The 14,267-nt window shown below is 48.8% G+C and overlaps 1 protein-coding gene across 3 annotated transcripts in view; it reads left to right on the top strand.

Annotated features, from left to right (window-relative positions):
- The window catches only part of PBX1 (PBX homeobox 1), a 238,946-nt gene that overhangs the window by 184,375 nt on the left and 40,304 nt on the right, over nucleotides 1–14,267 (top strand). For all 3 annotated transcript variants that reach the window (XM_084636418.1, XM_084636417.1, XM_084636419.1), the window contains exons 3-5: nucleotides 5,763–6,007; nucleotides 13,441–13,631; nucleotides 14,128–14,263. In XM_084636418.1, coding sequence (XP_084492544.1) covers nucleotides 5,763–6,007; nucleotides 13,441–13,631; nucleotides 14,128–14,263 — 572 coding nt within the window. The remainder of the gene's footprint in view (nucleotides 1–5,762; nucleotides 6,008–13,440; nucleotides 13,632–14,127; nucleotides 14,264–14,267) is intronic.

Here is a 14,267-nt window from a genome sequence, read left to right as displayed (position 1 = left end):
GCCTGGGAGAATGAAGGCCCTCCTTGACTATTCACAGAACTACGGCCTAGGTGGCATCCTCACACACTGACCCCCTTTGCCCCATTCTTGGTTTCCGGAGCGCCCCCGACAAGGCAGCCAAAGAGGGGGTGTGGTCGGTACCAGCTGCGAGGTGGTGGTGGTGTCTGATGTGCTCCTGCCTCCACTGAAATCAGTGGCAAAGCACTCATTGGAAAAATGGCCCTGCTGGTGTTAAGGGCACGGGCTGATAGCCCCTTGGTTCAAATGAATTCATAACTGTCCAAATGTTCATTAAAGAGTCTGTCACTGACACACATGCCCTGGGCCAAATCCTCAGCTGATGTAAATTGACATAACTGTTATCTGCACTGATTTGCGCCAGCTGGGGAGCTGATCCCATAGAAACCCTATAAAGGGATTTGCATTGAATGCTGCTAAATTCCCTCACCGATTTCTCAATTCTCTTTCCTGGGTATGGAAATCCATAGACTCCGGTGCCCCAGCCTGGGGAGTGTCTCCGACTGTCAGGAATGGGTCCCTTGTCCCTTTAAACCCATTTCCAGCTGAGCAGGGGATGAACAAGAGAGAGGTAGGGGGCCAATCCGCGCAGCAGGGCCTTGATCATATGTGATAGTTGCTGGATTAGGTAACAGTCTGCCGCTTGAATTGGATCGTGCTGGATGAGTGTTAACATCTCGGGTGTCCTGGCAGAAGGTTCATTTGAGTCATGTATGCTGCCGGGAAGATAAAGGAGCTTTTAAATAATCATTTTGTCTTCTACTCACCAGAGCGCAGACTTCAAGCAATAACTAGGTGGCATCAGATCTGCTTAGACACACTGGCCTTTTTCATTTATTTATTTAATAGTGTTATTCTACCTGGCTAGCCAAACAGGCACAATTGCTGCAAATCCCAGCGCCTTCTCACCCAGCTGATTTTTGGATTCCACTCATTAAACATATATAATTATAATGTAATAGTAATATAATGTGTACTCGCACAAATATGCAGATGTGGATATAATAGAACACAGTGTGTGTATGGTTCACATTATACAGTAATAATACTAAGCACTTACATAGCACTTTTCTTGAAAAGACTCTACACACACAGACTAATTAATCACACGTGCCCACCTGACTAGGCAGTGAGTTTTTATTATTAATGTAAAAAAATCTCTCTTTTCAAATCCTAACCAAAAGTGTGTCTGGCTTGAAACTCTATTTTATATTTGTTTTCACCTTTTATTTTTGTTTCAATTTGTCTTTTGAGTTTTGTTGGGAAGAACAGGAGATTATTGTCCACCATTCATGTCATCTTCATCTCCGTCCCATCTTCTGCCTCCTTTTCCTCCTTTTAAGTTCTGCCGTTTGCCTTTCCTCTTGTTTAGGATTAAGGATAACCAACCGCAAATCAACACACGTTTCATTGACAGTGCTCCACATCTTCTGCTGTGATTTCCTTCCCCACCGTCTCTCCACCTCAGGAGATGTTTTTTGTTTTGTTTTTGTCCTGTCAGTCAGTTGGCTTGCTTTGTGCGTCTTAGTTATAGAATCTTTCTGTTGATTTTAGCAAAGCATCATATACCTTTACAGTAATACCTATGTAAGAGAGGTGGGGCTTTGGCCAAAATTCTGAATCTCAACTCTTCTGAATTCTTGTCTCTTTGAAACTAGGATTCGGATGTAAATTTGGCATCTTCAACCCATCTCTAGTATGTAAATTATAATTCTTAATTACAGGTTTCAGAGTAACAGCCGTGTTAGTCTGTATTCGCAAAAAGAAAAGGAGTACTTGTGGCACCTTAGAGACTAACCAATTTATTTGAGCATGAGCTTTCGTGAGCTACAGCTCACTTCATCGGATTCTTAATTAGCAATTGTTTGTAATTTATTTTTTTATTTTGCTCACAAATTTACTTGCAAATTTCAATCCTTTTCACTGACAAAATTTCAAACACAAAAGGTCCAAAAAATACTAGAAAGGATTTGTGTCCAGAAAATTAAGATTTCAAAGCCATTTGAGGGGTTTCAAGTCTCCTATTACTCATGTTCATTCTCAGCTGAGCCTTTTACTTAAAATTGGTTTCTATTAATAGTAATTGTATCATTCAGAAACTTATTCTAGATTAAGGAAAAATATGTTTCTTGTTATTTTCACTGGCCTGTTACGACTTTTTATTGGCAGCCAATTTTAGATTATTTTCTTAAACTGACAGTAAAACCATTTGCTGATGGTTGGCAGTGCAGATTACAGGGCTAGGAATAATGGGTCAGATTCATTTTAGACATAAGAAAGCATAGCTCCATTAAAATCAAGGGATCATCACACAGCTATGCCATATAATATGTATATATTGGCCCACAGAATCTCTAAGGAAATTCAGTGCACTGGTTCTTCCTCTCTGTTATTAGCATCCCTGACCATGTCCAGATTCTGTCTAAATGCAGCTGTTTCTTACCCTTCCCAGCAAGGCTTACAAAATTAAAATACAGTCAGCTTAAAAAAAAAAAAAGGTGATTCAACATCTTAAGTTGCCAGTTTGCGCATTCCTCCCCCTACCCCCTCCATTTTCCCCCTCCACTTCAGTGGAGTTTTCAGGTAGGCTGCTTGGTACACATTTACCATTTTGCCACCCAGCTCTGCCTGTTGGCAGAGTGCATACGCACACACAGGTTTTGCAAACTCGGGCTGGGCATCCACTTTTGCAGAGTGAGTGTTGCAGTGGAGTGTTGTTTTTTTGGTTTTTGTTTTTTGCTGTAATTTTTATTTTTAATTTCAAAAAGTGAGAGTGATTTTAGGAAAAACACTCAAAGCAAGAGAGTGATTTTACTTGTGTTTGAAGCATGAACTGAAGCTATGAGAATACTAGAAAATTCTCTCTTTGGCAAGTAATTTGTGAGAATATGGTTATTGCTGCTCTCTTGGCTTAATACAGTTCAAGTAAGTCCCAAGAATGACAAAAAGCCGTTTCCAAATAATAAAACTCTTATTATTAATATTTTTTATTTTCCTTTTGTCTTCCACCAGAGGCTTTCCAAGCACATATCAGTTAAGCCTTGTAAAAGCCACTTTTAAAGGCAGGGAAACTGAGGCATGAGTTGTTTAAGGCCCTGATCCTGAAATGAGCTCTGCACAGGGGTCCTGCTTGTTGCAGGATCAAGGCTGAGGGCTTCTTCTGGCTCCCACTGAAGTCAATGTGGGTTTTATCGTAGACTGCGATGGGAGTAGGATGAGGCCAGAAATGACTCATGCAAGATCACATTAGGAATGTGTGCGAGAGCTGAGAACAGAAGTCAGGCCTTCAGACTTGCAGCCCTCTGCCTTATTCTCAGATCTGCCTTCTGTTTTTGATGCATTTCAGCAAATTTTGGTGAAATCAAATGCTTGTGTCCTTTGTATCAGTCATAAAAAATGAGAGAATTGGGAATCCTGCTCTGATTCTGTCCCCTGTTGTATTCTCTGTGTGTGCAACACCCAATGCATCAGGTAAAGCAGGCTTGTATTTATTTGGGTTTGCACGGTTGCTGTTAGTGCCTCTAGTTTATCCGCCGTGCAGATCTGAGAACAAGATTTTGCTTCTTAATATTTCTTCTTGTGAGAACAAAGAGCAGAGCAATCATTCGGTCAGATTCTGGAGTCAGATATGATCACAGAACAACAATATGTAGAAATCAACCCCAGGGAAAAGCCCTATGGATTGGAATATAATAGAGTGTTTGCATTTCTGGAGAGCACCTTGACCCCACCTATAGAATTCTAGGTTTTTATAGCTCACTATAAAATTTCTGTTGGTTTTAGCCCTCTGAGATTTTTCCCTAAGGGAAGAAAAAGAAACACATGTAACCAAGAGTTAATATTCATTGAATGATTATTTCCACCGTGAATGATCTAATATTTGTGCAGCTGTTTGGAAATACAAAGCCATGTTATTAATTAGCCTCATGATTTCTAGTTTTTTATTTGCCTTTAAAAATATAATGCCCTTTAAAAGACAAAAACAAAACCTCCTCCTCTTCCCATTGTAATTGAGGAGCATGTGTAAACAGTCTGCAGCCCAAGCTGGTCATGTGGAGAACACAATGCCCCGAATAACTAAATGTCCCCTTACATCGGCCTCACATCTACCTTCCCTGTCACAACCTCATGGGGGTGACCTGCAAAGGCTGCGGAAACAACCAGAACTGGCAAGAGCCCACGGGGCCAGCCAGACGCACACAGGACTTGCAATTTATTTATTAAAGCATCATGTCTGTGGCGTTAACTCTCATTGCACTGATGGGTTTCCCCTCCCCTGAAATGGGGGCTGCAGGTGCTGGCAAAGAACCGTCGGCGGGAAATGTGTCTGCAGCCCCTTGCCCCTTAGCCACCACGCTCTAAGCTCCAGCAGCAGCTCACCAGTGCAGAGCTCTCTGCTGACCACAGCCGGCGGGGCACGGTGGGGACTGCTTTCTCCCCGTTCTGTCTCCAGCTGGTGGCAGCTCATGAGCCTTGGAAAGGATGGGCTCAATTGGGGCATTCACCCTGGTACTTCTGCCACCAGTGGGGCCTGTCTGCAGGGTTCCTGAACCATACAGCTTGGTTCAATCCTCCGTGCTGAGGTCTCTTTGCCATGCCCACTCTAAGGAGGGCTGGTGAAAGGGTCCAGTTGACAGATCTGCGGACAGGAGCCCTCTGTTTGCCCACAGAGGAAGGGACAGCGTGGGAGGTAGCGGCTGCCACCCATCCAGGTTTTTACCCGGATAGTCCGGTTTTTGGCTTCTGTGTCCAGCTCATTCACACGCGCCAGCCTCTGCTCAGCCGAGGCTGCCTACTACCTGCAGGAAGGCTCCTTGAGATGATCCAGCGAGCAACAGGGGAAGGGGGCAGAGCAGCAACAGGGGCGGGGCTTTGGGGGGGAAGAAGGGAAGTGGGGGAAGCAGGGCCACCCAGAGGGGAGGCAAGTGGGGCAATCTGCGGCAATTTGGCAGCGGGTCCTCCTGTCCTCTTCTGTCTTCGGCGGCGCGACTTGGGTTTTTCTTTTTTTCTTCTTCACCGCTTGGGGCGGCAAAACTAACTTTTTTTTATGGAAGGGGCCCCCGAAATTGCTTCGCCCCCGGCCCCCTGAATCCTCTGGGCGGCACTGGGGGGGGGGCTCTTGGGAAGATGCAGGCTGGGGCCAGGGCTGTGGTGGAAGAGGTGGAGAGGAGGTGGAGCCTTGGGGGAAGAGGCAAGGCAAGGGGCTGGGCCTCGGGGGTGAAGTTACCAGCCGTTCGAAAGGTGGCAAGCCTAGTGCCAGCGTTTCCCAGCGTACCCCACCCTACTCCAGGGGAGCGCCACGGCGGGTGAGAGCAGAGCCCGTGGCCCATCCGGGCTGAGACTGTCACAAGGGGGCCGACCAGCGACAGTTGTGCCGTGGGCTCCGGCCGCTGTGAACGGCTCCAGGCCCCGGCTCGCTTCAGGCGAGGGCCAGTATAGAGTCACGAGCTGGTGATTGTGCCGAGTCACTGCCAGGGCTGGGTTTGAACGGGTGAACTAGAGGCTCACTAAGGGTTTGCAAGCAAGGGCCAGGTCGGTGTAAATAGGGCACAGCTCCATTGAAGTCGGGGGGCTAGATCCCCAGCTAATGTCAATTGGCACGGCTCCACCGATGTGGCTCGAGCTGTGCCGAGTTACCTCAGCGGAGAATCTGGCCCTCTCTGCCTGCTGAGCTGTTGCTATTGTTTGTGTTCATCCTCAGGGCATTGCTAATCCTTTCCTCCCTCCTCTGTCTCTTCTCACAGTCCTGAGTATCCGGGGAGCCCAGGAAGAAGAGCCCACAGACCCGCAGCTGATGCGACTGGACAACATGCTCTTGGCAGAGGGCGTGGCAGGGCCTGAGAAAGGAGGGGGTTCAGCAGCGGCTGCAGCCGCCGCTGCAGCATCCGGAGGGGCTGGCTCAGACAATTCCGTGGAGCATTCTGACTACAGAGCTAAACTCTCGCAGATCCGACAGATCTACCACACGGAGCTGGAGAAATATGAACAGGTAACAGGCTCATTCGCGGAGGCTAAGCAGAGGCTTCCCCTCTCCAGGCCAAAGCGAAGTCAGGCTTTAAATGAAGCTCTGATCAAGGAAATAAACCCATTCAAGGGCTAATGTGCCTGTACAGCAGAGGGAAGATAATGCAACAGAAAATGGAACCGATAAGAGAATCGGTATGTTACCTACACACAATTCTGTATGCCAAGCCAGCATGGCTGTGTTCATATGGGCTGGAACGCTAGTGACATCTATTGTCAAGGTGGCATGAGCGTAGCTGCTACACATCCCTGTAGCTTAGAACTTCCTGAGACGTCCACCGTTCAGGCTGAAATCTGACATGGGGAGCTGGTCAAAACTTTTGCACACAAAGTTTTTTTTTTATCAGAAGAAAAAACTTATTATTATTATTTGTTATTTATTTATTTATTTGCCAAAACTTTTTTATCTCAAAAACAATTTGGGGTTTGGTTTGGTTTTTGCAGACTTTTCCATGATACATTGTTTTAATCCATGTTTTGTTATCAAAATAGCGTCAGCATTTGAATCAGAATCGTTCAAGAAATGCTTCGTTTACTGAAAAGCCCATTTTCAGTAAGAAAATCTGGCTTTTTACCTAAGGATTTTGATCAAAATTTTGGTAACAAATTCAGTGAAAACAACCCTGAAAAACTTTGTGAAGAAGGCAAAACTGAGCCATTTCAAACTCTGCAAACTCATTCTGCCATTTTTCAACCAGCTCCTGACAGGCTTGGGGTCTCCATAAAGCGGATTGTTTGGTTTTTAAACTTGACCAAGAAATATTCAGCCCTCTTAGGAGTAAACGGAGAGAGGAACACTGGTCCAGTGATTAGGGCCTTAGCCTGGGCCTCGGAAGACCCAGGTTCAATTATCTGTTCTGCTAATGACTCATGGCACCTGCGCACAGGGCTTGCCTTATTATGCCCTCCCCCGGCCATGCAGGGCTTGCCTGATCCCCCTGGCGTTGCCGCTTGCCCGAGCCCTGGTTCCTGGTGGCATCCCCCGCCCCCGAATGGTCCAGGTTCAATTCCCTGCTCTGCTAATGACTCACTGGTATGGTGACCATATTTCCCAAAGTCGGAACGGGACACCTTGGGACAGCAAGCCTGGCCTGAGCCCTGCCGCCATGTGGGACTCGCTGCCAGGTTTATTGTTGGTTTTTTTCAGTGTAGACATACCCTTCATCTCCGTGCCTCAGTTTCCCATTGGTACATGGAGATTATTGCTCACAGGAGTGTCTGCGAGGAGAAATATGTTACAGCTTGTGAGTTGCTTGGATGCTATGACGATGGGGATGTATAAGTACCTAGGATACAGAGAAGTGAGGCTGGTGGGAACCTAATTCTCCATTATAAAAACAATTGTTTGAAGATTTTTTTAGCAGCCTGAGCACCAGAATGGGTGGAGTTGAAACTGGGTGGGAAATCGCCCTGGCTGAGGGAAAATGCCTTAAATATCCTGGTGGAAATTGCTTGAGATTTGGCTAATTGAGGAGTGTTTGAACTGCTCATAGGAGGCACATTGCGTACGACAATTTAGCCATATTGTCAGTGACAGAAGGGCTGAGTTGTATCGTGCATAGACCTGTAACTCACTGACCATTACACCTCTCCTCCTTCAGACCCACGGGATTATGAGAAATGAGTGAAAGGCGAAACGTCTGTATTTCATTGCATGCTGCTCTCTTATGTCCAGATTATAAAGGCTTTCAGCCACTGGTGTCTGTAGGACAGGTGGCCTGATTCAGCCAAAAAGTGGAACATCCTGTAAAATCTGTAACCCTTCAGAGAGCCGGTGACCACTGGTGGAGTAGCTACATTTAAGCAAGCTTAGGAGGGGCACTGAACCAACCCTGCCCCCTTTGTTGCCCAATAGGGATGTGTCTACACTGCATTGTAAACCGAGGTCTGTGGACTTGGTATTTCCAAGCCTGTGCTTGAGCATCCACACTGCACTGTAAACCTAGGCTTACAATAGCTAGACCCGGGTCTCAGGGCCATGCCAACACACCCACATTGCACTACACAAACCTTCTGATAAATGTCTATGGCTTGAGCTGCTTCCATGCTACAAAATGACAGAGCTTGGACCTGAATCTCAGCGGGACTCTGGCTCCAAGGCAACTGCCTAGCAAGATCCTAGGATCTGGGTCCTGAGTGCTTGCTGACCAGACTCAGACTGAGTTGTGTGTGGACAGAGGCTTGGGCTGTGTTTAGTGTAGACATATCCTCAGGTCCTTGGGAGCTATGGAGAGCCGAGGTACTTTTCAAGAGAGCAGCTACAAAGTATCCCCTCTGCTGAATTGTGCAGGAAGGTTTCTGTAGCTACTTTGCTGTAGAGTCCCTGAAGCGTGCAGGACAGGCAGTCCCACTGAGGAGGATGGGGGAGGTAGAGGAAAGGGGGACACACTAACTGGAGTAACGGGGATGCACTAAGTGAGAGAGTTTATACAGGGTGAACAAGATGTAGATTGAATGAGACACAGGAAATGGTATGGTCTGTGTTACGCAGGAGGTCACACTAGACAACAATGGATCCTTCTGGCCTTAAAAGCAAGGAACCTGGTAACAGTCTCGGTGAATAAGGCACGGCTCTGCAGGGGTAGACCTGGGAGATTTTTTGGTTCTGAAAAATTGGGAAAAAATCATTTGAGGTTGAACTAAAACCCACATTTTTCAAAATTTTCAGCCAATCAAAAAGTAACCCCACACCCCCCCCAAAAAATGCTCGAACAAAAAGTTACAAAACCAAAACGTTTCCTTTTAATTTTGACCATGTTCAAACATTTTTATATTAAATTTTGAAACAAAAAATCATTTAGAACCAAAAAAAATGAAAACAACATTTTGTCTTGAGAATGCCAAAACAAAACATTTCTGTTTTTTTCAGGTTTTTTTTTTTTCTAGGATTTTATTTTTCCAGCCAATGCAATTTGGCGAAACTGACAAAAATTTGTGAAATATTTTGGTATTGGTGAAAGAGAGGAAATAAGTCACCTGATTTGCAGACTGGGACTGCTAATGCTGCAAAGTTTTTGTTGCAGCGGTTTCTGCTTGCTCTGTTGTACGTAGAAGTGTGTACTGAGCTGCTCAAGTCCGCCTCGGTTTTGCGGGTGCTGTGTTTAACCCCTGGTAGTCTGAGGTGCAGTGGCTGAGTGGTAAAGGCTCTCAACTGTAATCCTGAAGGGCGTGGGTTTGAGTCTCGCTCGATCTCACACTGATAGGCCAACCTAGCTGGAAAATGGGTACCCGACATCAGGTTAGGGCAGCCAAAAGCAGTCAGACGTGAGGCTGGCTACATCCCTTGCGTACCATTGGCTGTAAAACTGACAATGAGCTGTTGGCTCAGGGGAAATTGGACTTGCTGTCAAAAGAGAGATACTCCATTGTCTGTTTTCCTGGACTGACAGCAAGGTGTGTCTCTTGATTGCCCCCTTCTCCATCTCCCCTCAATCAAATGAGGTCTCTCTCCGCCCAAAGCCAAAACACAGTACTCCTAACCAGAGGACAGCCTGCCAGCTTCACTCCTGCTGCTGGCATAGGGCTACTTTGTGCCTAGTCCCTCTCCGCCTAATTTCTGAGCCCTCATTTGTGCTGGGAAAACCAGCAGCAAGGGGAGTCTGACCACAGTAGGTGGGCAAAGGTGGGAAGTATAAGTGGACGGCATGTGTCAGATAACCCTTACCTTTCCAAGTCCTACTTTGCTGGAGTTCGTGGCTTTCCCAGGATCAGATGTTTCCCCCCACCTTTGATTTTTAATCTTTGTGCTGGAGTCTGATCAGTGGATAAAGACTTGGGTAGTGAATCCCTGCCATGCAGCTTCCTGTCCTCCTGCTGAGGTGGCTTTGGGGAGCCCAGGCAGCTGTCGACGGGAGCCATGAGTTCGAGACGGGGCCGAGGTCCCCTGGCCTTTTTGGAATGTCTCCCAAGACCTCTGGATAACTGGGTTCTGCCGTAACGTCACTATCATGACTTTACATGTGCAAAGAGCCTGGACATGGTTCCACCTTTGCTCTCGAAATGGCACAGAAAGGGATAGTGAGAAGGCACTTTGGCCAGGACTGTCTTGATCTTCCCTGCTGCGTCCTGGGTCCCACCAAGCCGCCATCTCCCTGGGCCAGAGAATCAGAACAGCTTTCCCTCTCCAGTTCCCCGCTCGGGATCAGAGGCAGGGCTCAGGCAGCCCTTTCCAGAGAACCTCAGTCTGCCGGCACTGGTGGCCATAGAGAATTCAGCCCATTTCAAGATGGTGCAGCAGGTGATTGGATCCATCTGCAGCCTGTCAATGGGAGAGCCCTACACGCCCTGCGGGAGTGCGAAGAGAGGTGACAAGCCCCAGGGGGATGCTGGAAGGGCTCTCAGAGGACCTACTGGGTGTTCCCCAAGGAGACCAGAGGTTGAGAGGATCCGGGGCTTTTGTGGGGGAGAGTTGTGAGGCCTGCTGAGAGGTTTCCCTGTTCAGACAGAGCTGGAGAAGCAGCTATGCTTTAGCCAGGCTAGTTACGCGGCTGTTCAGCTCCAGATGCTTTGATTTCTCTGCTTGACAGCGGAATGTGGTTTGTGACCATTGCATCCCGACAGCATCAGTTTGCACTGACCTGAAATCACACACGTGGGTGGTCTCATGAGCCTAAGGTGTGGGGTAGACCTCCCCTCCAGGCCACAGCTGTCCCACCGGCCGGGAAGCTGGCCCCAGGGCGCAGGATCTGGCTGGGATAGGTCCAGTGTCTGGCTGCACCTCAGGGACCTGATGTTGCTGTGACTTGACACAGCTTTGCGGGTCGCCGGGCCGTTGTCTGTGTTGCTAAGTGGTTTGCTTGCCCTCTGGCCCAGCAGCCCCTCGCTGCACGGGCCTGCCAGCATCCAGCATCTGATGCAGCAGGCGGAGAAAATGTTTTAAAAACAAACTCTGCCCAATCCGAACCCCCATGGGAATGAGAGGAGCGGTGGACCGCGGGTGGTGGGAGTGCACGGGGTGGGGTGGTGCTATGCCGTCAGCACCGTAATTCCAGTGATTACCTCCTTGCCCTTTCATGTCAGGGCGCCTGTCTTGCGCTGCTTTAATTATTATCATTATTGACTTGTTATCAGATGTGCTGGAAACCTGCAGCAGGTCTGTGTCACTCCCGCGCTCGCAGCCACTTGATGTGGGTCGTTTGGGGGGCTCTGACTCCACTCCCTCTCTCTGGGACCTGCACGCCTGCAGAATTAACTGTTCCCCGTGTCAGCAGCCCAAGGTGCACTTGAGCCACTAACACCCGCTCCTCCCCATGCTTGCTTCTGGCTAACTCCCACCGTCCTGTCCCTTGGCACCTCTCTCCCCCTCCTGAGGGGCAAGCGCTCCGAGACCTGGGACCAACCATAAGTAGCATCTGTAGCACAGACAGAGTTAGGACAGGCCACCTGACGTGCATCAGAACAGCAGCTGATCCTGGGTGAGCTTAAATCAGGAAGGAGTTGCCAGCTCCCAGGCACCCCATTGCACAGCAGACCACGTGCATTATGGGAGAGCTTATCTCATGAGGCACTGGGTACTTCGGCAGGATCGCCGGCCAGTATAGTCAGACTGTTGGTCTGCCTGCGAATGGAAGGAGGTGGGATACTAGACTGGTCAAGATGCTGGTCTGATCCAGTATGTCAGGGATGAAGGGACCAGTATGGCTACCAGACTGAAAGGACGGTGGTTCTGATCTGACAAGGCAAATCCTATATTTTTCTGGCTCCTCCAGCCAACCCCAAAGCAAAAGTAATAGGGGGTAGGGTTTTTTTCAGCCTTGGTCCCAAACAAAAGGCTTTATGCAACCCAGCTCCTCCCATTCCCCGAGCAGCAAGGAAACAGCATCAACTCCTCCTCAGTTTGGGTTCGGCAGCCTACTCCGAAAACCCATTCTCTGCCTGGCAGGAGAGAGAACTTTTTCCTCTCACTATAGAGAGCCAGCCTAGCCTGGCCTCCTCATAGTGGGACAGTTCTTCTCCCTTTCCCCCGCTGCAGCTTTGAACCCCTTCCCTGCCTGCCTGCCTAGGTGTGCACGGTCCTACATCCCTTTCCAGGCCTGGTGTGAGGATCAGCAGTAATAGTAATTAGCATTTACAGAACTCTTTGCATCTTCAAAGTGAGGTACCAATAGGTGTTAATCAGGGCCTGTTCTAAAGCCCATAGCTAATTAGAGAGAAGGGTTTGGGCCAGATATGAATTATATGGCCTCCCACCACCATAGTGTCTGAGCACCTACTGTATTTATCCTCACAACACCCCTTCAAGGTAGGGAAGTGCAATTAACTCTTACAGATGGGGAAACTGAGGCACGGAGAGCTAACTGACTTGCCTCCGGCCACACAGGGAGCCTGTGGCAGAAGAGGGACTTGAACCCAGGTCTCCAGAGTCCCAGACTAACCCAACCCACTGGACTATCCTTCCTTTCTGATCCCTCTTAAAGCTCCCAAGGCCTCTGCCCAAACACCCATTCCATTCTGGATTCAATGCAGTGACTCCCCATCGCTGTCTCAGACGCTGGCTGTGCAGGTTATCTCTGGATGTTTTTGTCCTGTTTCTCACTTAATCCGTTTCCCTGGCAGGCAGCCCGTCACCAGAGAGATACAGAGGAACAGGAGGGAGCTGAAGGAGGGGCAGCCATATAGATGCAGGGGCAGGAGGGTTCCCAAACTGAAGAAGGGTTAAAAGCTGACCATGTGCAGCCATGATGAAGGGAAGGCTCTACTGCAACTGTCTGCCACTGGTAGAAGGATGGGAGCACTCGGGAAGGGGAGGGCTTGGTTAGAGTGATCCAAGGAGGACCCAGGGTTCCGGGGATGGAAGCGAGCAGAGGACAATGGAGGTTAAGCAGAAGGGAGATGGTGTAGAGGTGAGAGGCTGTGTTATAGTCCTCTTAATGTGGAAGCTCCGCTACTTGGGTCATTTTAAAATCCTAGCCTGGACAAAACACTAAAAAAAGGCCGGGGGGGAAATAATCCCGCACAAGCCAGCAAGTGGACAAGGGGCCTGATCCAAAGCCCATTGAATTCCGTGAGAGTCTTTCCCTCAAGTTCTCAATGGGCTGTGAATCAAACTCTAAATGGCCCAACAGGTCCTCTCTGTCTGGCCACCAGGGATACTCTGAAGGATTGGGCCCAGTTTCGTCTCCTCCCTGGCTCATTTTAAGGCTCTTTCCTTTAGAAACCCTCACTACTGCCTCAGGGCTGAAGTTTCACCTTGCAGGCAGCTTGATTCCCACTGTGGAAAGGGGAAGTGGTCCAACACTATAGAAACGGGTGCGGTGTCAGGTCGCAGTTGGGTGGTTGGATCTCCGTTAGGGCCCTGGGCTGGTGTCCTTACCTAGCTCTGCTGGCACCATATAGTCTTGAACATGGCCGAATGACCCTCCGATCCCGGGGTTTCTTTTGTTTTTCTTGCCGTCCCAGGCGTGCAACGAATTCACCACCCACGTGATGAACCTCCTGCGCGAGCAGAGCAGGACCCGGCCCATCTCACCAAAGGAGATTGAGCGGATGGTCAGCATCATCCACCGCAAATTCAGCTCCATCCAGATGCAGCTCAAGCAGAGCACGTGCGAAGCCGTCATGATCCTGCGCTCCCGATTTCTAGATGCGCGGTAAGTTTGCCCATCTCCCGCCTGAGAGAAAATGCTTTGACAGGGGTAGGGGGGTCTCATCTCTCATGTTGGCCTTTAGGCAGAGCAGACACTGTAAAAATCTGCTCTGGTCTGGCAGAGGTGGAACAACCAATGGTCTGATCCAGTATGAAGGCAAGGGACCAGAACAGACGGGGTTAATGTGGTTTCAGACACAAGTGGATCAAATCCCCAGCCCACCCTGACTACCCTGTCATGCGATCTCCTTCGCCAGCCTACCTGAGGGCCAACCTCCTAACCAGGGCACTGGCTTGGGGGAGGCAGGTCAGAGGCCAGGTGGGTCCAGAGCATCCCTCGCAAGGTGTTGCAAAGCTTGAGCGGAGGAGGTTTGCAAAGTACTTTGCAATGGAGAGGCAAGAGGTGCCATGGAACTGCAAAATATTATTCCCATCCCCAGAGCACTTTCCCTCTTTCTGGAGACTTGGCCCTGATTCTGTTCCATTTTCTCCTTGCCAAGGCGGAAGAGACGAAACTTCAACAAGCAGGCTACGGAAATCCTGAATGAGTATTTCTATTCCCATCTCAGCAACCCTTACCCTAGTGAGGAAGCCAAAGAAGAGCTAGCCAAGAAGTGCGGCATCACAGTCTCACAGGTAA

Source organism: Lepidochelys olivacea, assembly GCF_965140295.1.
Source record: "Lepidochelys olivacea isolate rLepOli2 genome assembly, chromosome: 8".
In the NCBI taxonomy this organism is placed as follows: Eukaryota; Metazoa; Chordata; order Testudines; family Cheloniidae; genus Lepidochelys; species Lepidochelys olivacea.
The sequence above is the reverse complement of the archived record's forward strand: the minus strand, read 5'-3'. Positions and strand labels throughout refer to the sequence as shown.